General features: G+C 36.7%; 1 protein-coding gene across 1 annotated transcript in view; it reads left to right on the top strand.

Moving 5' to 3' along the window:
- Positions 1 to 23,023, top strand: part of LOC100378122 (uncharacterized) — a 42,994-nt gene that overhangs the window by 13,648 nt on the left and 6,323 nt on the right. The window contains exons 3-10 of the mRNA XM_078010774.2: positions 1,487 to 1,585; positions 2,879 to 3,001; positions 3,607 to 3,754; positions 4,127 to 4,217; positions 8,951 to 9,033; positions 15,046 to 15,217; positions 15,707 to 15,824; positions 22,470 to 22,584. Coding sequence (XP_077866900.1) covers positions 1,487 to 1,585; positions 2,879 to 3,001; positions 3,607 to 3,754; positions 4,127 to 4,217; positions 8,951 to 9,033; positions 15,046 to 15,217; positions 15,707 to 15,824; positions 22,470 to 22,584 — 949 coding nt within the window. The remainder of the gene's footprint in view (positions 1 to 1,486; positions 1,586 to 2,878; positions 3,002 to 3,606; positions 3,755 to 4,126; positions 4,218 to 8,950; positions 9,034 to 15,045; positions 15,218 to 15,706; positions 15,825 to 22,469; positions 22,585 to 23,023) is intronic.

Raw genomic sequence — 23,023 nt, 5'->3', positions numbered from 1 at the left:
TATAACCAGTGTATAACATCGCAAAGTAAGTTATGTCACATCGTAACTTTGAAAGTTCGGAAGTTTTATTTGTTCGTTCATTACTGTGAATATATACGTTTTAGAAATTGATGGTACGAATAATAAATTACAACAATACTCCAAATAATTACGTGATCGATTTTTGGAGTAAATAAGATCGTGAACATATTCCTGGCTGAAACGTTTCAAATGCGTTTTATTTAACTTTTTACAATAGACATTAATATTGCAACAATAATTTATTTGTTTCTGTTTTTTAGTCTGCAGCATTCGCATTTCGAATATATTTAATTTTTAAATTCAAACTCTTCTAAAATTGTGAAACATAATGTCTAATTCCAAAAATATTTGCACTGCGACCGAACTCATTAATATTCATTGCTAATTAATATTCATATAGCTCGATAATATTCATGACCGACCGGCACTCACCTTGGGCTGGCGAGATCCCTCCTATTCTATTCTATTCTATTCTATTCTATTCTATTCTATTCTATTCTATTCTATTCTATTCTATTCTATTCTATTCTATTCTATTTGTTTTATATGTATCATGTTACTAATATCTAATTATTAGAATATACATTTTGTATCTATAAGTAAATGAAGGAAACAAATGAATATTTCTGGACTGCTTTTATTGAATAAATTCTGGGTATTTTCATTTATGACTATGTCATGAAAAATGTGCATAAGATATTATAACCCTGAGGTCTTGCTTAATAAATAACATATTCTCATCACTTCAATATGCCTGTTTGTATTTCACTAAAGTAAATATCGTAACCATATAAACATTACTGGTAACTATGTGTTCTACTACTGTAATACAACACTATTTACTGAGTGGTGAGAACTACACACCTTTAGGGCAATACCAGGTCAACATTATCCCAAGATCAGTTTTAAACAAAATGAAAATTTAACTGTTTTAACCTCTTCAAACCTTCAAACTCTTTTATGCTAAGAAATGTAGATTTTTTGTGTACATCGCAAAAAATGTTTTCATTAATTTTAGACCTATTGGCTACAGGTTTTAATCAAAAATATGGAAAAAATTTGACGCTTTTGGTTTATTTTGTGAAAAGTGACAGAAAATTGAAATTTCTTCTGTTTTACAATTAGAGAAAATATACAGAATTTGAAATGATTTCACTATGATAACAGGATTTGTTATTGTGGTGAAATTGAGTAATGATTTTATATTCACGTTTGTGTTGACTACAACATATATATACATTAATAAAGCCGAGAGTATCAGGGCGCTGCTCCTGTTCCCCGGTTTAGAAAACCTCTGCTATGAAATATATACATGTATTTAGTTTGTTTAATATATAGTGTCACTGAAACACCAAAATATTGTTAAAAATAAATTTTGTCAAATAGGATTCAGTTACCATAACAACAATGTAAAGAACCTTAATGTTTCCTAATTACATAGAAACAATAATATTCTTGTTTACAGTGCTTTTGTACAACGCCGTAGAGATGTTCTGCAGTGCAATTCTGAACTCGCTTTGCCAAAAGTTCCCTTTCAAGATGAGCCAATGTCTGAACATATTCTGTAAGTATACATGGCATGTCCTACAATAGCAAATGAATAAAATATTCATCAAACAAATTAATTTCTCAGAAATCTTTGTAATTTGATGAATATGCACTTATTTCTTTTTTGGTGGGGTGGGGTAGGGGTATGTGATATTATATTTAATAATGTACTAATAATACACATATTTTAAATAGTTCCATAATCCTTGACAATGATATGAGCAATTATTATGTTGTATAATATTACCTTGGTCAGTTTGCTACAATGTATATAAAGTAAATTTATTTGCCATCTGAACTCCCAGGTAAGCTTATGACAGTTCACTATGAATAGTACCGTAAAATCTGTATTAGAAGCCGCATCCCTAATAGAAGTCGCACCCATTCTTTTTGAATGTTTGAGAACCAAAAATTCATCATTTCTCATATGTGTAGATGCTCTAATAGAAGCCGCATCCCCTCTGTTGCATTGTACCATTTTAATAGAAGCCGCGGTTTCTAATACAGATTTTACAGTAATAGAAATATAGTAATAGTAGCATCGTCTGAATCGCATGGTTTTGCTAAAGCCGGCCATTCATAACCGGCCCACGAACCAAGGAGCTTGCGCCACCAATCAGCAATGCTGTATCATAAATGTGAAGGTTTGAGTGCTCGTCACAGATTAAAACAATGGACGTGTGTAGGCTTTGCGCTGAGTCACGCAGACTCAAGAACTGAAGGTTTATTTTTATCGACACATTTCCCAAATTTTTTATTCAAACATTTGAAAACTGTTTATGGGCAAGTGAATGAAGACAATGGAATGTCTAAATATTTGTGCGAAACGTGTTTTAGTAAACTGACAAAACTGTTGAAACTGATAACATATCGACTTGCCCGATCCGGTCTTCATTGCAACACAGTCCCTGTAGGACTGTGGTTGCAACAAAAACAACATTCCCCTCAGATACAGCAAGTGCTTTTTTTTGATGGTCAGTAAGCTTGTTCAGAGAAAAAGCTAGCAACACGTTCATTTCTATATTCTACCATTTTAATTTTACAAAGTAAAGTGTTGTTTCTATCGTGAGTTCTGATTGGGTGATGCAAATGAAGTGAATCTTAATATAATTGTTTGAGGGCGTGCGACATACAGTGAATCATGGTGAAATCTGTCATGGGTTAATGTTGAGGCTTTGGTCGAATATATTGTCTTTGGCTGGCGAAGATGTAATAGTAGTTGTAATATAGGAAGATAGTGATAGTAGTATTCTAGTAGTTGCCAGGTGTGTACTTCCTAATATCAAATGATCTTTCATTTTGTTTACAGTAATTATAAATCCAGGTGGACGGAAGTAATGAGGAACACAGGAAGATTACCCACAATGCCACAGAAACCTACCTCACCACGTTATAATCTTGCCAAATCAAAATCAGCTCCTCAGCTAACTAGGTATGCAAAATACACAGGGTCAGTGCATGCAAATTATGTGAGGTCATAGTTCAATGTGCAAAATTATTTGAGGTCATAGTTTAACATTGCACGTTACATAGTTCAGTATATTAACTCTATATTGGATTATGCAAAGAATTGTGGGATAGATCTGTATAGGGTGTTTGGGGGAAACTTGCATCTTTTCCATAAAATTATCTGAGGTCACACTTAAAGGGCGGCAGTCGCTGTGCCACGTCCTGTTCAATATGGGACTCATAGCGACGTAAACAACGCGTGTAAAATACATTGTTTATTTACATGATATTTGAACACGCGCTGCGCAACGACCACCGCCACCGCAGACACATTGTACAGGTCATCTAGTTTACAGTTGCCTTAATGTTGTCATTGTGTGCTTGTTTTTGAAATGAGAACGTATGCTCCAGAAAATATTTCTCATATCACTTATATTATATTGTGAAAACAGCTGATTATGGTTGAAGACAATAATAGACTACATGTGAATGTAATACATTGTGGTGTAGAATGACATGTACATGTATGATGCAATAGATTGAAGTAAATTAGTTGTCATTATATTTTGTCATTATATTTTATTGTAGATCACAAAACTTACCTCCACTCAGACGCCATTTACAGGATGAAAGCCCACATCACCAAGGTAGATTAGTTTATAGCCCTGTAGTTCCTGATAATGCATTACTGAAATCTATGAGTAGTATACAACTTACACGTAAACGCAAGTCATTGGTAAGTTGTTATCACTATTTGAGATGAATCTAGATAGTGGACCACATTCAGATAAAAGATGGGAAATTGAATGTTGTTCACAATTTTTTATAATTTTTCAATTGCTATTACTACAGTATATGTTTTACTAGCTCTCTAAGTTTTTATTTCCTTATTAACTTCAGTATTTATTGTTTAATTCTGCTCAAAATGAAAGGATTAGAAAAATAAAATCTAATTCAAAATGGCATGTGCTGCAGTTTTAATTAAGATTTTATAAAAAGCACAAAATATTGTCTTAACATTTTAGAACTATTACATGTATCTATCTTTTAAGATACAGATCTTATCCTTTTACAACTGTGTTATATATTGGTATGCTTTGGTCTGTAGTTTGGTACCCCACCTGAAGAACAACTTCCGGTTGCTAAGTTACCAAATGAAGCTTGGCAGCTATTTCATTGGTATGAATCATGCTGGAATGGTGAGTGTTGAATTCCCGATGACCTTTGAACCCACCTATGTTGTGACAATTATTACTACCTTATACTAAAATATATTTGGATATTTAGAGTACTAACGAATTCCAACTTAAATACACCACGAATATTCACTTTTGAGATATAATTTTTGGTATGTGTTGGTTCTTGGATATCTAAGCTTCGTCGTCCTGTACTTCGTTTAGTAATTCGAACTTCCCAGTTTGCGTAAAAAGGGAGAGTTTCGCAATTTTGACATCAAAAATGTCTTTGCTTCATTATTTGCTGAGGGACGGCCGTTTAGGTATGTGCTCTGTAACTTACAGCACATGAACCTAAAAACGTTAGGTAATCAAACAAAAATGACATTGTACTAAAGTCCAAAAAGTACGTTCAAGGTCTTCATTTTTTTCGTAGCATAAAAACGATTTACTCCCTCCCTTATTGTGACACCCTCAAATCAACTGATTTCCATTCCCCTCAAGAGTCAAAATGGTATGTGCCATTTTACGCTATGACTGGAAAAAGTCTTTTTTGCTTGACGTGTTCATTTGCCTTCAATTACCTTTCAGTGGCTGTCACTGTCGCATTCTGAGTCTTGCTGATAACATTTTGGTTCAAATCCACGTAGCTATCGCCGAAAATTCAAGAAATCTTTCATTTCTTTGTCAACTAACATGCCGGAAATCAAATTAGCATAACAATGCGTTCGAAGGTTGTTGCCATTTTATTCGACAGCTTACCACACTAGTGCCACACCACATACAACTAAAACATTTAAACCTTTGTTGGGAAATTCACGTGTAAATTGTGTTTTTAAGTCGCGTACCATAAATTGCGTTTTACAGTCCCTCAAGTTTGTTCCAAAGACTGCAGTCGCACCAGAGATAACCAGAACATTGATTCGTTTCAAAAACGTTCGTCGTTAAATTCACGTTTAAAAACGTTTTTGACCTTTGTGAATTGATGATAAGCAAACAATCATGGTGGATTGGCCCGATTGGTTCTGTCGATCGGAAAAGCAAGGGAGATAAGACTCGATTTTCATAGTAGGTCGTTTAGATCGGACGGTTACTTTTGTTTCAGGTTCGTCGTTGTTTTGGGTGAATATAGAACATGTTCAAGCCCAAAATTGTAGCAATAATGTTCACATCGCTGTACGTTAAAACACACTCTCGAACTTGACAACATTCGCTTACGGACCACTAAGATTGATGATTCGATTGCTGACCGGGATAACTGTATTTAGTGTTTATTTCTATGCAATATAAAATCATATCAATGCTGTGGGCGGCGAAGGCTGACAGATTGTTTTGGTTCTTTGGCCGGCTCTCATTGCACGGGCAACTGACATTAGCTGACCTTTTTTGACTATTCTGACGTGTTCTGGGCTGTATATAACAGTTCGACACTGACAAGTAAGTAGGTTGGTACTAGTAAACAGCCCGGGACATAGTCAATATAGGAGTCTGAATCAGTTAGGCCCTGAAAATGGCGTCATCGCGCAGTATTCCATTAATGAACGAAGTTCACATAACAATATTATGCCTACAAATCATCCCATAATTATTGAAAAGTTGTTACTAGCTTATACTAAAACAAGCCGGTATGCTGGTTGGCAATCGGCTCCGCTCAAAAAACAAGCAACATGTTTTCGGCTGTTGCCTCGGTAGGCACCGGGCACCGTATACGAAGTTCGCCAAAAAAACACTCAGTCTTTAGAAGTCACTTTATTTTATTGCTACATGTAGGACGTATTCTGCTGTTAAATTTATTATTTCCAACCGTTTTGCAATAGTATTTTCTAGATTGAAGGCAGCATTTACAGTTCATTCAAAGTTCAAAATTGCGTTGGGATTACGTTGATACAGTGTAACAATGTCGGTGCCGGTGTGCAGGCAACGTAGCCAAAATAAAAAGCATGATCATTTAAACACTACTATTACAAGACTGGTAAGAGGTAATAAATTTGGGGCGAAAGTATTCCAATTAGTGGCGGTACGACCTGCCTGTCAAGTATGAACAAAATCAGCCAAACCAAAAAAATCACAGAAGAGTTAAAAAGCAATTCTTGGTGAACAGTAACCCCAACTTTGGGGTCAAATTTCTCGGTAATGAAAAAAGATATCAAAAATTCAAATAGTAATTTTGTGCCCACACTCAAGCTGAGTAGAATGAGCTATGTCTGAGGTGTTTTATCCTGAATTTGTAGGAGGAGATACATTTGGCGCGAAGCTAATCAAAAATCAATTTTTTGGCTGTTGCTATGGCAATGGTGGGCCACATTTTTTTTCTTCAGATTTTTCCTAATAACTAGGGTGAAGGTGTGACATACCTGCCACGTTTGAGTGAAATCGGCCAAGCCAGAAAAATCACAGAAGAATTAATACGTGAAAACTGTGGAAATCACACACACAAGCCGATAGGCTGGTTGGCGATCCGCTCCGCTCAAAAAAGCAAGCAACATGTTTTCGGCTGTTGTCACGGTAGGACATGAACGTGAAGCTAACGTCGGTTTATAACTAAAACCGAGTCCCGCATACGAAGTTTGCAAACAAATTCAGTCTTTACAAGTTACTTTATTTTATTGTTAGATTATTCTGTTGTGAAATTTATTATTTCCAACCGTTTTGCGATAGTATTTTCTAGATTGAAGGCAGCATTTACAGTTCATTCAAAGCTCAAAGTTGCGTTGGGATTACGTTGATACAGTGTAACAATGTCGGCGCCGGTGATCTCTTACCAGTGTGCAGCGTAGCCAAAATAAAAAGCATGATCATTTGAACACGGCTATAATTACAAAACTGGTAGGAGGTAATAAATTTGGGGCGAAAGTATTCAAAAATCAGTTTTTGGCTGTTGCAATGACAGTGGTGGGCCAGGATTTTTTTTCCAATTAGTGACGGTACGACCTACCTGTCAAGTATGAACAAAATCAGCCAAGTCAAAAAAATCACAGAGGAGGTAAAAGTCGTTGCTGATGAGAAGTTACCTCCACTTTGAGGTGAATTTTTCGGTAATGAAATAGACATAAGAAAAAACAAAAAGTATATTTTTGCCTACACCCAAGCTGAGTATAATGAGCTACGTCCGTGCTTTTTAATCGTAGAAATGTAGGGTGAGATGCATTTGGCGCGAATGTATTAAAAAAATCAGTTTTTTGGCTGTTGCCATAGAAACAGTGGGCCAGAATTTGTGTTCAGATTTTACAACCTTAACTACAGTGAAGGTGTGATTTGCCTGCCAAGTTTGAACCAAATCGGCTCAGCCAAAAAATCACAGAAGAGTTAAAAAGCCATTCCTGGTGAACAGTTACCCCAACTTTGGGATCAAATTTCTCGGTAATGAAAAAAATTCAAATAGTAACTTTGTGCCCACACTCAAGCTGAGTAGAATGAGCTATGTTAGGGGTGTTTTATCCCAAATTTGTAGGAGGAGATACATTTGGCGCAAAGTTATCCAAAAAAAGTTTTTTTTTGGCTGTTGCTATGGCAACGGTGGGCCAATTTTTTTCCAATAACTAGGGTGAAGGTGTGACCTACATGCCAATTTTGGGCGAAAACGGCCAAGCCAAAAAAATCACAGAAGAAATAATACGTGAAAACTCTGGAAATCACACACATTACAAACCTACAAAAGTGATTATAAGGGCAATCCTAGCAGAGCGGATCGCCAAAAAGTGGTTTTACGGGCAATCCTAGCAGAGTGGATCGCCAATATGTTATTTAGAGTACTAACAAATTCCCACTTCCGGTCCGATTTGAATTAAAATACACCACGAATATTCACTTTTGAGATATTTGGTATGTGTTGGTTCTTGGATATTTCAGCTTCGTCGTCCTGTACTTCATTTAGTAATTCGAACTTCCCAGATTGTGTCAAATCGGAGAGTTTCTTCAGCGCATGAACCTAAACATGTTAGGTAATCAAATTCACGAGAAGTTGACAATCCCTAATACTGCTAAATCGCCAGTTGTGAACTTTATCAGGATTCCCGTATGAAGTTACACATCATTCTAGCAAGGAAAAATATTGATTACTGTCGTGCAGGTTATATAATAAAATATGAAATAATTAATATTTCATTTTTGTTAGTATATCTTTATTTATTAAAATATGTACACATTATATCTAATTGGGGTGGGTATTGCCAAGCAAGTTTATAAAATTATAAACAAAATATTTTCGTAAATAACACTGACCGTGAAATACGCCTTTGAGAAGTATTACTGATGAATACTTTATATTGCAATTTCTTTCAATTTGAATTAGTTGTTTATCTATATTGGAAAACGGTTATGGGGATTATTAATTTCAATAAACAATATTCAACTATCCTTTGCAACACCAATAAGATCATAATGATAATGTTTATTGGTCTTTGAAACTAGAGGCATTATCAGAGCATGGGTCTTATTTTGGAACTCCTGCTAGGATGGTATTCCCAGAATAGTGCCAGTTGTTAAAGAAACATAAAACTTTAATTCTCAACAAGGATGAAAGGACCAGTTACTGAGACAAAACCCTACTCCCCGCGAAACCCTACAGATACGAAACCCAATTACCGCGAAAGCCACTCACCGCGAAGCTACTAGTCACTTTATATAAAATGTTTTATTATTATTTTGAAATAAAACATTTTTTCAATAAGCAACCTTTTGAAAGAAAAGCATCAATATCAGAATAAAATAGTGACCAGTTCAATCTTAGTTTATATATCTCAAATTTGTTTTTGCAGATGTTCAGAGAAACGAGTTTCTTCACAAAATGCTAAGAATTCTTGACTCTCGTCAGCTTTATTTTATATCAAGTTATTTATCAGTAAGTATCCAATGATGCTCTGTTAATATGTAAGGGGAGAAATGTGTTGGTGATGGTATTTGTAGATACGGTGTATGTGGTGGTGACAGTGTATGTGGTGGTAACAATGTATGCAATGACGGTGTATGTGGTAGGGACAGGGTAAGCCATGGTGACGGTGTATGTGGTGGTGACAGTGTATGCGATGACGGTGTATGTGGTAGGGACAGTGTATGCGGTGGTGACAGTATATGCGGTGGTGACAGTGTATGCGGTGGTGACAGTGTATGCGGTGGTGACAGTGTATGCAGTGGTGACGGTGTATGCGGTGGTGACAGTGTATGCGGTGGTGACAGTGTACAGTACTCATATCGCTTTTATCGCTTTTTTTCCGACCGCTTATCGCTTAATTTCCGACCGCTCGCTGCTTTCCGACCGGAAACCGACCGCTTTTTTTCCGACCGCTCGCGTTCGCTTTTGTTCGCTCGCTTGCTCGCTCACTCCTGCTATGGCTGGCTTCAGAAACATCGTCCGCTTGCTAGCCGACCGCTGGAGTAACAATGATCGTACATTGTATGTATAGACTTAAGTTTTTATTCGTAATAAATTTAGGTTTTAATGACGATTCAAAACACAACGCCTATTGCTTCTCTGTTTTGGAACAAAGACTCCTTCAAATCACTTGACACATTGTAACGTTTGCTACGCAAGTCAAACTGTGACCTGTATTTACATATTTACGTCCTTGTGTGTGTAGTTCAAGCAGCTATATAACTGGTCAATCGCGATATGTATTGAGTACTAGTATTTGTGTGTTGTGTGTGTGTTTCTGTGTGTGATTTTGACTAAATTTATTCCGAACGGCGCTCAAAATAATTTGACACTTTGTTATTTTCGAACGCAACTCACACTATGACCCTTACTCAATTTGCATAAGTAATACGAATGCTGTAGTTCAGAAAATCTATTGGTTAACTTTTGCTCGTGTCTGGGTGCGCAAAACAAAACTGCACATATAATTATCGCATAGCTGAATTTCTACAAATCAATTGGACTTAAACTACTAGTATAATGACTGTGACGATTAATCGCTTGTCTGAGTACATGCGGCGACGAATTATTGCATTGGCAGCAGCCGGACAAAAAATGAAAGAGATCTCGGAACAGTTAATTTGTTGAGGAAAACAAAACAAACGCAGCCAGTGATACATTTTGAAAACAAAAATACAAAATAAACGCAATCAGAGGCGCCGACCACGCGCGTTGGAGATAAATAAAACGTGTTGTGACAGTCTCACCAAACTCTTTCACTCACGCAATATAATTATGTTATTTCCCAAAGCACTAATATTTAATACATTGACGAAAAACACCGCAAGAAAAATGTAAATCAGGCTTGTAATTACTAGTAACTCTACTCGAACGCAATGTTGATCACTGTAAAAGTGGATAAATTCGAACCGTCATCAAATTCAAAATTCAAGCGATCTCGTTGAATGTCAAAAATAAACTCGATGTTTAGAAAGACAAAAACAACACCATATTAGAGTGCAAAAAAAGTTAGCAGCAAAGAACAAGAAGTGCATGTGGGAAAGCGATGAGTGAACTCGAGGAAAATTATGCTGATGTGAGAACAAGCCATATACCCGCGGAGTACTCGCTAAAACATCGAGAAAATGTGCCATTTCAAAGGGCACCCTTACAAATAATGTCTGCGATTGTGTGAACATGATAACGTGCAAACCAGGAACAGAACTCGTGGTCCACAAGGAAACTTAGCGATGACGCAGTTAGATGTATACGGCTGTTGAAAACAGAGACTCGATCTCATATAAGCAGGTTCACGTGAATATATCATTTTCAACTATTACCAACAACGCTATGATAACAAAGACATTGTGAAATTCTTTTGTTTTTATGTAGAAAAATACAGTAATTTTACCAAGTAAAATCGTATTTATTAAAATTGTTGTTCATACATGTACACGAGTTGTCGAACACACTACATAGTTTGTAATTTCATCTAGCTCCTTTCAGTCACGATTCAAGACAAGTAAAAGGCACAAATATAGATAATATAGCAAATTATTTTTTTCTGTAATATTCGTGTGTAATCAGTAATTATGAAAAAGAATTATGGGTACATATGAAATAGATTTCGTTATGAATTATTCTTAATATCAATTTCTAAATTATTTTGTCAAAATCAGTTTTTTTTCCAGGTTTTTTCCCCCAAAACGAAAGAATTTCATAATGTCGGGAACGAGAAGTTTTTTTCTTATTATTATTTATTGGGAACGGAAAGTCTTTATCGTAGTGCTTCGCCTCGGTTGACAATGAGCTCTTCGGGTCGCTAAAACTGTATGTCCACCTCTGTTGGGGTGAACATTTGTATTATTATACTGAATAAATCTTAGAACAGAAATGGTGGCACTCAATTATGGAAATCTTCCAGCTCATCGTTAGAAAGATTTTCGGAGGCAAATATAATCTTGAAGGATTGCAGGAAATTGACCCTTACCGATTCATATTTATGAATTAATCGGGATTCAGGTATCATAGTGTTTGTAACAGGGAAAAAAAAAAAGCTTTCGCGTGGGATTTTTCATGCAAACATTGTGAATGGTTCCCCGACACTGATTCCTTTTTAACTTTCAATTTTTCTAAGACGCGGCAAACCCTGCTCATGACCGGAGACGTCGTCGAGATACAGGTGCGATTCCTCTTAGCAACCTCCCGCCCGCTTCCGGATTTCGATCGCTTTTTTTTCGCTCGCTTTGTTCAATTCGACCGCGCAATTTCCGCTTTTTTTCCGACCGCACAAATCCGGAAGTATCCGCTCGCGCAATCGCTCGCTCGCTCGCTCGCCTGACAGCGCAACCGCCCGCATTTACAGTTCATTACCTACTGTTTCATGTACAAGTGTATCATTTTTGTTTTTATGATGTTAAAATAAGAATAGATACAATCAGAAATTTATAGAACGACCGTTGAAAAAAATACGGTGGATCACACGGCCATATAAAATTGGTAATAATACATACGCGTAGTAATAATGTCCACCATAAACAAGATCGAACCAAACATGTGAAATCAAATACGACACTGACTGACACAGACACAACTAATATGAAATAAAACCATTCTATTTTTGGTGGAGAGCGAAAAATTTCTACTGTAGAGTACGGTATTCGTTGAGTAACCGTGTGTAGGGTGACAGTTGTCATGCACGCATGGTTTGGGTTTAACACGGGTCAAGTTGTAGTTATGTTAAAATCCGTGGCACCTATAACAATTGAAGAATATCTGCAGGAATAGTAAGACTGTGAAAAAAACGACTGATCGATTGTTATAGAATGACCGTAGTGTACAATTTGTCAAACAAATACAATACTTGCAAATGTAATGTCGGCCAGCGCCCATCTTACTTGTCCGAAGTTGTCGAAGCCGACATCACTGGAGATCGCGTTTTTTAACTAGGCGGCTGGCAAGCGGACTAACACGTTACATAAACCTGTTGAATTACAATTATGGTTTTTATGTTTGCGCCCAATGTCTCGTTATAAAATAAAGGATTCAAATTTTGCAGGGTATTCCGTTTTTTGCGAACTCTGGGCGAAATACTTTCATGAGCTGTACGTAGTTCACTTACAGCCAAAACAAAGTCAGCTTGGACATTAAGTTGTGAGACGCGACAAAACAAACGCTGCCAGTGATAGATGACGTGAATAAAAAAACAAAATAAATGCAATCAAAGGCGCCGACCACACGCTTTGTGTGGTGACAGTGTATGCGGTGGTGACAGTGTATGCGGTGGTGACAGTGTATGCGGTGGTGACAGTGTATGCGGCGGTGGTGACAGTGTATGCGGCGGTGGTGACGGTGTATGCGGCGGTGGTGACGGTGTATGCGGCGGTGGTGACGGTGTATGCGGCGGTGGCGACGGTGTATGCGGCGGTGGCGACGGTGTATGCGGCGGTGGCGACGGTGTATGCGGCGGTGGCGACGGTGTATGCGCCGGTGGCGACGGTGTATGCGCCGGTGGCGACGGTGTATGCGCCGGTGGCGACGGTGTATGCGGCGGTGGCGACTGTATGCGCCGGTGGTGACAGTGTATGCGGCGGTGGCGACAGTGTATGCGGCGGTGGCGACAGTGTACAAATGTATGCGGCGGTGGCGACAGTGTATGCGGCGGTGGCGACAGTGTATGCGGTGGTGGCGACAGTGTATGCGGCGGTGGCGACAGTGTATGCGGTGGTGGCGACAGTTTATGCGGCGCTGGCGACAGTGTATGCGGCGGTGGCGACAGTGTATGCGGCGGTGGCGACAGTGTATGCGGCGGTGGCGACAGTGTATGCGGCGGTGGTGACAGTGTATGCGGCGGTGGTGACAGCTAGTGTATGCGGTGGTGACAGTGTATGTGGCGGTGACAGTGTATGTGGTGGTGACAGTGTTTGAGGTGGTGACGGTGTATGTGGTGGGGACAGTGTATGTGGTGGTGACGGTGTATGCGGTGGTGACGGTGTATGTGATGGTGACAGTGTTTGAGGTGGTGACGGTGTATGTGGTGGTGACGGTGTATGTGGTGGGGACAGTGTATGTGGTGGTGACAGTGTATGCGGTGGTGACGGTGTATGCGGTGGTGACGGTGTATGTGGTGGTGACAGTGTTTGAGGTGGTGACAGTGTATGCGGCGGTGGCGACAGTGTATGCGGCGGTGGTGACAGTGTATGCGGCGGTGGCGACAGTGTATGCGGCGGTGGTGACAGTGTATGCGGCGGTGGTGACAGCTAGTGTATGCGGTGGTGACAGTGTATGTGGCGGTGACAGTGTATGTGGTGGTGACAGTGTTTGAGGTGGTGACGGTGTATGTGGTGGTGACGGTGTATGTGGTGGTGACGGTGTATGCGCTGGTGATGGTGTATGCGATGGTGATGGTGTATGTGTGGTGACGGTGTATGTGGCGGTGACAGTGTATGTGGCGGTGACAGTGTATGTGGTGGTGACAGTGTTTGAGGTGGTGACGGTGTATGTGGTGGGGACAGTGTATGTGGTGGTGATGGTGTATGCGGTGTATGTGGTGGTGACAGTGTTTGAGGTGGTGACGGTGTATGTGGTGGGGACGGTGTATGTGGTGGTGACGGTGTATGCGGTGGTGACGGTGTTTGAGGTGGTGACGGTGTATGTGGTGGTGACGGTGTATGCGGTGGTGATGGTGTATGCGGTGGTGATGGTGTATGTGTGGTGACGGTGTATGTGGCGGTGACAGTGTATGTGGCGGTGACAGTGTATGTGGCGGTGACAGTGTATGTGGCGGTGACAGTGTATGTGGCGGTGACAGTGTATGCGGTGGTGACGGTGTATGTGGTGGTGACGGTGTTTGAGGTGGTGACGGTGTATGCGGTGGTGACGGTGTATGCGGTGGTGACGGTGTATGTGGTGGTGACGGTGTTTGAGGTGGTGACGGTGTATGTGGTGGTGACGGTGTATGTGGTGGTGACGGTGTATGTGGTGGTGACGGTGTTTGAGGTGGTGACGGTGTATGTGGTGGTGACGGTGTATGCGGTGGTGATGGTGTATACGGTGGTGATGGTGTATGTGTGGTGACGGTGTATGTGGCGGTGACAGTGTATGTGGCGGTGACAGTGTATGTGGCGGTGACAGTGTATGTGGCGGTGACAGTGTATGTGGTGGTGACGGTGTTTGAGGTGGTGACGGTGTATGTGGTGGTGACGGTGTATGCGGTGGTGATGGTGTATGCGGTGGTGACGGTGTATGTGTGGTGACGGTGTATGTGGCGGTGACAGTGTATGTGGCGGTGACAGTGTATGTGACGGTGACAGTATGGTGGTGACGGTGTATGTGGTGGTGACGGTGTATGTGGTGGCGACGGTGTATGTGGTGGCGACGGTGTATGCGGTGGTGACGGTGTATGCGGTGGTGACGGTATATGCGATGGTGACGGTATATGTGATGGTGACAGTTATTGGATAAAGTTGTCATAGGTATACTATGTTTATTTTTATCATATAGCTTAAACAGTACCGTGATTTCATAGCTTTACTCCCTGAGTGCCTTGCCCTGAAGATATTACATAATTTAAATCCAAGAGAGTTATTAGTTGTATGTAGAGTTAGTAGAACATGGAATCGCATCGCTAGTAGTGATCAACTATGGAAAGAAAAGTGCAGTCAAGTTGAAATTGGTAAGTTTAAATATATTTGACAGTGACGTATAATTGATTGTATTATTTTCTCATGAATTAATCTGATAACATAGTGGTTATTGCATCAGAACCAAAATAAAATTGTACATGAGGTTAAAAGTTAATTAACCCTGGGTAAATGTGCTACGATAACCATGGCAATGATTCATTCGTTCTTGATATGTCTTGACACAGTATTATTTTTTCAATATCAATAAATTTGTTAAAATACACTCCTAAGGCATTTTAATCATACATGTATACAATCAAGTTCAGTTCCAGTGGATTTTGCACCAATCACATCATCAATTACATTATATCCAACATCATTTATTTTCCTTATTTATCATCCCAAAATGGTACACCATATTTCTTATAGAAGTACTCATTGAATATGACTTATTGTGACAACAACACATGTGAGTGTATGTGCTACAAATAGCACAACCTTAATTTCTAATTAATATTTATTTTTATTTGATTTTTTAGAGGTACCAGTGACTGCCAATATGAAATGGAAAACAGTCTATAAAGATAACATGTATTTAAAACTGAATTGGGAGCTAGGTCACTTCAAAGAGGTTGATGTCAAAGGGCATACTGGAAAGTAAGTAAAAAGTTGCAACAAGTTGTAAAGCATAGAGGTCAAGTAGTGACCAAATCATTAGAAAGATCAATGTCATTGGTCATTAGTAGTGACAAAATTGTTAGAAAGGTCAATGTCATAGGTCATTAATAGTGGCCAAATTGTTAGAAAGGTCAATGTCATAGGTCATTAATAGTGACCAAATCGTTAGAAGGGGTGATGTCATATGTCATTACTAGTGATCAAATTGTTAGAAAGGTCATTGTCACAGGTCATTAATAGTGACCAAATTGTTAGAAAGGTCATTGTTATAGGTTAATAGTTATGACCAAAACATTAGCGAGAACATTGTCATAGGTCATTAGTAGTGACCAAATTGTTAGAATGATCAATGTCATAGGTCATTAGTAGTGACAAAATTGTTAGAAAGGTCAAGGTCATAGGTCATTAGTAGTGACCAAATTGTTAGAAAAGGCAATGTCATAGGTCATTAATAGTGACCAAATTGTTAGAGACGTCAATGTCATATGTCATTAATTGTGACCAAATTGTTAGAAAGGTCAATGTCATAGGTCATTCAGAGTGACCAAATTGTTAGAAAGGTCATTGTCATAGGTCATTAATAGTGACCAAATTGTTAGAAAGGTCAATGTCATAGGTCATTCAGAGTGACCAAATTGTTAGAAAGGTCATTGTCATAGGTCATTAATAGTGACCAAATTGTTAGAAAGGTCATTGTCATAGGTCATTAGTAGTGACCAACTTGTTAGAAAGGTCATTGTCATAGGTCATTAGTAGTGACCAAATTGTTAGAAAAGGCAATGTCATAGGTCATTAATAGTGACCAAATTGTTAGAGACGTCAATGTCATAGGTCATTAGTTGTGACCAAATTGTTAGAAGGGGTGATGTCATAGGTCATTAGTAGTGATCAAATTGTTAGAAAGGTCATTGTCATAGGTCATTAATAGTGACCAAATTGTTAGAGAGGTCAATGCCATATGTCATTAGTTGTGACCAAATCGTTAGAAGGGGTGATGTCATAGGTCATTAACAGTGACCAAATTGTTAGAAAGGTCAATGTCATAGGTCATTAATAGTGACCAAATTGTTAGAAAGGTCAATGTCATAGGTCATTCAGAGTGACCAAATTGTTAGAAAGGTCATTGTCATAGGTCATTAATAGTGACCAAATTGTTAGAAAGGTCATTGTCATAGGTCATTAGTAGTGACCAAATTGTTAGAAAGGTCATTGTCATAGGTCATTAGTAGTGACCAAATTGTTAGAAAAGGCAATGTCATAGGTCATTAGTAGTGACCAAATTGTTAGAGAGGTCAATGTCATAGGTCATTAGTTGTGACCAAATTGTTAGAAGGGGTGATGTCATAGGTCATTACTAGTGATCAAATTGTTAGAAAGGTCATTGTCATAGGTCATTAATAGTGACCAAATTGTTAGAAAGGTGATGTCATAGGTCATTAGTTGTGACCAAAACATTAGCGAGAACATTGTCATAGGTCATTAGTAGTGACCAAATTGTTAGAATGATCAATGTCATAGGTCATTAGTAGTGACAAAATTGTTAGAAAGGTCAATGTCATATAGGTCATTAATAGTGACCAAATTGTTAGAAAGGTCATTGTGATAGGTCATTAGTAGTGACCAAATCGTTAGAAGGGGTGATGTCATATGTCATTACTAGTGATCAAATTGTTAGAAAGGTCATTGTCATAGGTCATTAATAGTGACCAAATCGTTAGAAGGGGTGATGTCATATGTCATTACTAGTGATCAAATTGTTAGAAAGGTCATTGTCACAGGTCATTAATAGTGACCAAATTGTTAGAAAGGTCATTGTCATAGGTTAATAGTTATGACCAAAACATTAGCGAGAACATTGTCATAGGTCATTAGTAGTGACCAAATTGTTAGAATGATCAATGTCATAGGTCATTAGTAGTGACAAAATTGTTAGAAAGGTAAATGTCATAGGTCATTAGTAGTGACCAAATTGTTAGAAAGGTCAATGTCATAGGTCATTAGTAGTGACCAAATTGTTAGAAAGGTCATTGTCATAGGTCATTAGTAGAGACCAAATTGTTAGAAAAGGCAATGTCATAGGTCATTAATAGTGACCAAATTGTTAGAGACGTCAATGTCATATGTCATTAATTGTGACCAAATCGTTAGAAGGGGTGTCGTCATAGGTCATTACTAGTGATCAAATTGTTAGAAAGGTCATTGTCATAGGTCATTAATAGTGACCAAATTGTTAGAGAGGTCAATGTCATAGGTCATTAGTATTGACCAAATTGTTAGAAGGGGTGATGTCATAGGTCATTACTAGTGATCAAATTGTTAGAAAGGTCATTGTCATAGGTCATTAATAGTGACCAAATTGTTAGAGAGGTCATTGTGATAGGTCATTAATAGTGACCAAATTGTTAGAGAGGTCATTGTGATAGGTCATTAATAGTGACCAAATTGTTAGAGAGGTCATTGTGATAGGTCATTACTAGTGATCAAATTGTTAGAAAGGTCATTGTCATAGGTCATTACTAGTGATCAAATTGTTAGAAAGGTCATTGTCATAGGTCATTAATAGTGACCAAATTGTTAGAAAGGTCATTGTCATAGGTCATTAATAGTGACCAAATTGTTAGAGAGGTCAATGCCATAGGTCATTAATAGTGACCAAATTGTTAGAGAGGTCAATGTCATAGGTCATTAGTTGTGACCGAATTGTTAGAAAGGTGATGTCATAGGTCATTACTAGTGATCAAATTGTTAGAGAGGTCATTGTCATAGGTCATTAATAGTGACCAAATTGTTAGAAAGGTCATTGTGATAGGTCATTAGTTGTGACCAAATTGTTAGAAGGGGTGATGTCATAGGTCATTAGTTATCAAATTGTTAGAAAGGTCATTGTCATAGGTCATTACTAGTGATCAAATTGTTAGAAAGGTCATTGTCATAGGTCATTAATAGTGACCAAATTGTTAGAAAGGTCATTGTCATAGGTCATTAATAGTGACCAAATTGTTAGAGAGGTCAATGCCATAGGTCATTAATAGTGACCAAATTGTTAGAGAGGTCAATGTCATAGGTCATTAGTTGTGACCGAATTGTTAGAAAGGTGATGTCATAGGTCATTACTAGTGATCAAATTGTTAGAGAGGTCATTGTCATAGGTCATTAATAGTGACCAAATTGTTAGAAAGGTCATTGTGATAGGTCATTAGTTGTGACCAAATTGTTAGAAGGGGTGATGTCATAGGTCATTAGTTATCAAATTGTTAGAAAGGTTATTGTCATAGGTCATTAATAGTGACCAAATTGTTAGAAGGGGTGATGATATAGGTCATTACTAGTGATCAAATTGTTAGAGAGGTCAATGTCATAGGTCATTAGTTGTGACCAAATTGTTAGAAAGGTCAATGTCATAGGTCATTAGTTGTGACCAACTCGTTAGAAGGGGTGTCATAGGTCATTAATAGTGACCAAATTGTTAGAAAGGTCATTGTCATAGGTCATTACTGGTGATCAAATTGTTAGAAAGGTCAATGTCATAGGTCATTAGTTGTGACCAAATTGTTAGAAGGGGTGATGTCATAGGTCATTACTAGTGATCAAATTGTTAGAAGGGGTGATGTCATAGGTCATTACTAGTGATCAAATTGTTAGAAAGGTCAATGTCATAGGTCATTAGTTGTGACCAAATTGTTAGATAGGTCAATGTCATAGGTCATTAGTTGTGACCAACTCGTTAGAAGGGGTGTCATAGGTCATTAATAGTGACCAAATTGTTAGAAAGGTCATTGTCACAGGTCATTAATAGTGACCAAATTGTTAGAAAGGTCATTGTCATATGTCATTAGTTGTGACCAAAACATTAGCGAGGACATTGCCATAGGTCATTAGTAGTGACCAAATTGTTAGAGATGTCAATATCGTAGGTCATTAGTAGTGACCAAATTGTTAGAGAGGTCAATGTCATAGGTCATTAGTTGTGACCAAAACATTAGCGAGGACATTGTCATAGGTCATTTGTAGTGACCAAATTGTTAGAGATGTCAATGTCATAGGTCATTAGTAGTGACCAAATTGTTAGAAAGGTCAATGTCATAGGTCATTAGTAGTGACCAAATTGTTAGAAAGGTCATTGTCATAGGTCAGTAGTGACCAAATTGTTAGAAAAGGCAATGTCATAGGTCATTAATAGTGACCAAATTGTTAGAGAGGTCAATGTCATAGGTCATTAATAGGGACCAAATTGTTAGACGTCAATGTCATAGGTCATTAGTTGTGACCAAATTTTTCTCAAATAAACACAATGCCCCCAAATCTTGATTTTTGATTTTGAGGTCATACATGTATACATACTAATTATAGTAATTAATACATGTACATACTGATTACCGGTATAGTAATTAATACATGTACATACTGATTATAGTAATTAATACATGTACATACTGATTATAGTAATTAATACATGTACATACTGATTATAGTAATTAATACATGTACATACTGATTATAGTAATTAATGCATGTACATACTGATTATAGTAGTTAATACATGTACATACTGATTATAGTAATTAATACATGTACATACTGATTATAGTAATTAATACATGTACATACTGATTATAGTAATTAATACATGTACATTCTGATTATAGTAATTAATACATGTACATACTGATTATAGTAATTAATACATGTACATACTGATTATAGTAATTAATACATGTACATACTGATTATAGTAATTAATACATGTACATTCTGATTATAGTAATTAATACATGTACATACTGATTATAGTAATTAATACATGTACATACTGATTATAGTAATTAATACATGTACATACTGATTATAGTAATTAATACATGTACATACTGATTATAGTAATTAATACATGTACATTCTGATTATAGTAATTAATACATGTACATACTGATTATAGTAATTAATACATGTACATACTGATTATAGTAATTAATACATGTACATTCTGATTATAGTAATTAATACATGTACATACTGATTATAGTAATTAATACATGTACATACTGATTATAGTAATTAATACATGTACATACTGATTATAGTAATTAATACATGTACATACTGATTATAGTAATTAATACATGTACATACTGATTATAGTAATTAATACATGTACATACTGATTATAGTAATTAATACATGTACATACTGATTATAGTAATTAATACATGTACATACTGATTATAGTAATTAATACATGTACATACTGATTATAGTAATTAATACATGTACATATTGACTATAGTAATTAATACATGTACATACTGACTATAGTAATTAATACATGTACATACTGATTATAGTAATTAATACATGTACATACTGATTATAGTAGTTAATACATGTACATACTGATTATAGTAATTAATACATGTACCTACTGATTATAGTAATTAATACATGTACCTACTGATTATAGTAATTAATACATGTACCTACTGATTATAGTAATTAATACATGTACATACTGATTATAGTAATTAATACATGTACATACTGATTATAGTAATTAATACATGTACATTCTGATTATAGTAATTAATACATGTAAAAACTGATTATAGTAGTTAATACATGTACATACTGATTATAGTAATTAATACATGTACATACTGATTATAGTAATTAATACATGTACATACTGATTATAGTAATTAATACATGTACATACTGATTATAGTAATTAATACATGTACATACTGATTATAGTAATTAATACATGTACATACTGATTATAGTAATTAATATATGCACATACTGATTATAGTAATTAATACATGTACATTCTGATTATAGTAATTAATACATGTACATACTGATTATAGTAATTAATACATGTACATACTGATTATAGTAATTAATACATGTACATACTGATTATAGTAATTAATACATGTACATACTGATTATAGTAATTAATACATGTACATACTGATTATAGTAATTAATACATGTACATACTGATTATAGTAATTAATACATGTACATACTGATTATAGTAGTTAATACATGTACATACTGATTATAGTAGTTAATACATGTACATACTGATTATAGTAGTTTATACATGTACATACTGATTATAGTAATTAATACATGTACATACTGATTATAGTAATTAATACATGTACATACTGATTATAGTAATTAATACATGTACATTCTGATTATAGTAATTAATACATGTACATACTGATTATAGTAATTAATACATGTACATTCTGATTTATAGTAATTAATACTAATTATAGTAATTAATAGTCAAATTAAAAGTTAGTTGATAATTGTCAGCAAAGCTGATATCAATGTTCTGGAATATATTGTTTTATTTCTTGTGAGAATTTGCTTTTGAGTTAGGGAACATTTCACTTGGGTTGTTTAAGCTGAAATATGAACCACTTTCTTGGAATTTAGGCTCTGAAGTTATAAAGTCAGGAACATTCCTGGGGAGACTGGGAATTAATATTCCTGGCAGTGAACCAGTGAACATGGAACATTAATTGGAGTGACAATTTTAAATATTTTTGCAATGGTAAAGTTCATGATGGATGTAAAAGTTTTTTAATATATGTTGATTATTTTCAGAGTCTTGTCTATAACCTTTGATGGTAGAAGGATGGCAAGTGGAAGTAAGGATACAACAATCAAAATATGGGATGCCAAAAGTGGAAACTTAATACAAACACTGAAAGGTCATTCGGTAGGTTTCTTCTTGTGAAATTTTAAATAGCTAACAAATTAATTACTATGGTAACATAAGGATATAAATTATTATACATCTGTCACCGTAATGCCATAAGTTACAGTGTGCCGTAATTTTGCGGTATTGCACTAGGTATTTTCATCCTACCATATTAGGAAACGTGAATTCCAAATATGAAACGATTACGCGCATAAGCATCCTCTAATAATAAAAAACAAACATGACTTCCCTCAGGGATTGACCGGACCACACACAAAGAAGTTCGCTAAATCTGTTCTCAACGTTTTGGTTTTCGGCATGTTTGATGTTACAGTACAATTATCGTGAATGCTTTGGCTACACTTCAGCATTAGCTTCGCTTCAGCATCGCATCATTGTGGCCTCATTATGGCGACAATGTGGCATCAGCATCGCTTCATCGAACAAAGAAGTACAG

The sequence above is a fragment of the Saccoglossus kowalevskii genome, chromosome 12, assembly GCF_978046115.1.
Source record: "Saccoglossus kowalevskii chromosome 12, keSacKowa6.1, whole genome shotgun sequence".
NCBI classification, from domain to species: domain Eukaryota; kingdom Metazoa; phylum Hemichordata; class Enteropneusta; family Harrimaniidae; genus Saccoglossus; species Saccoglossus kowalevskii.
Note: the sequence above shows the minus strand (reverse complement) of the source record. Positions and strands in the feature narration are given on the sequence as shown.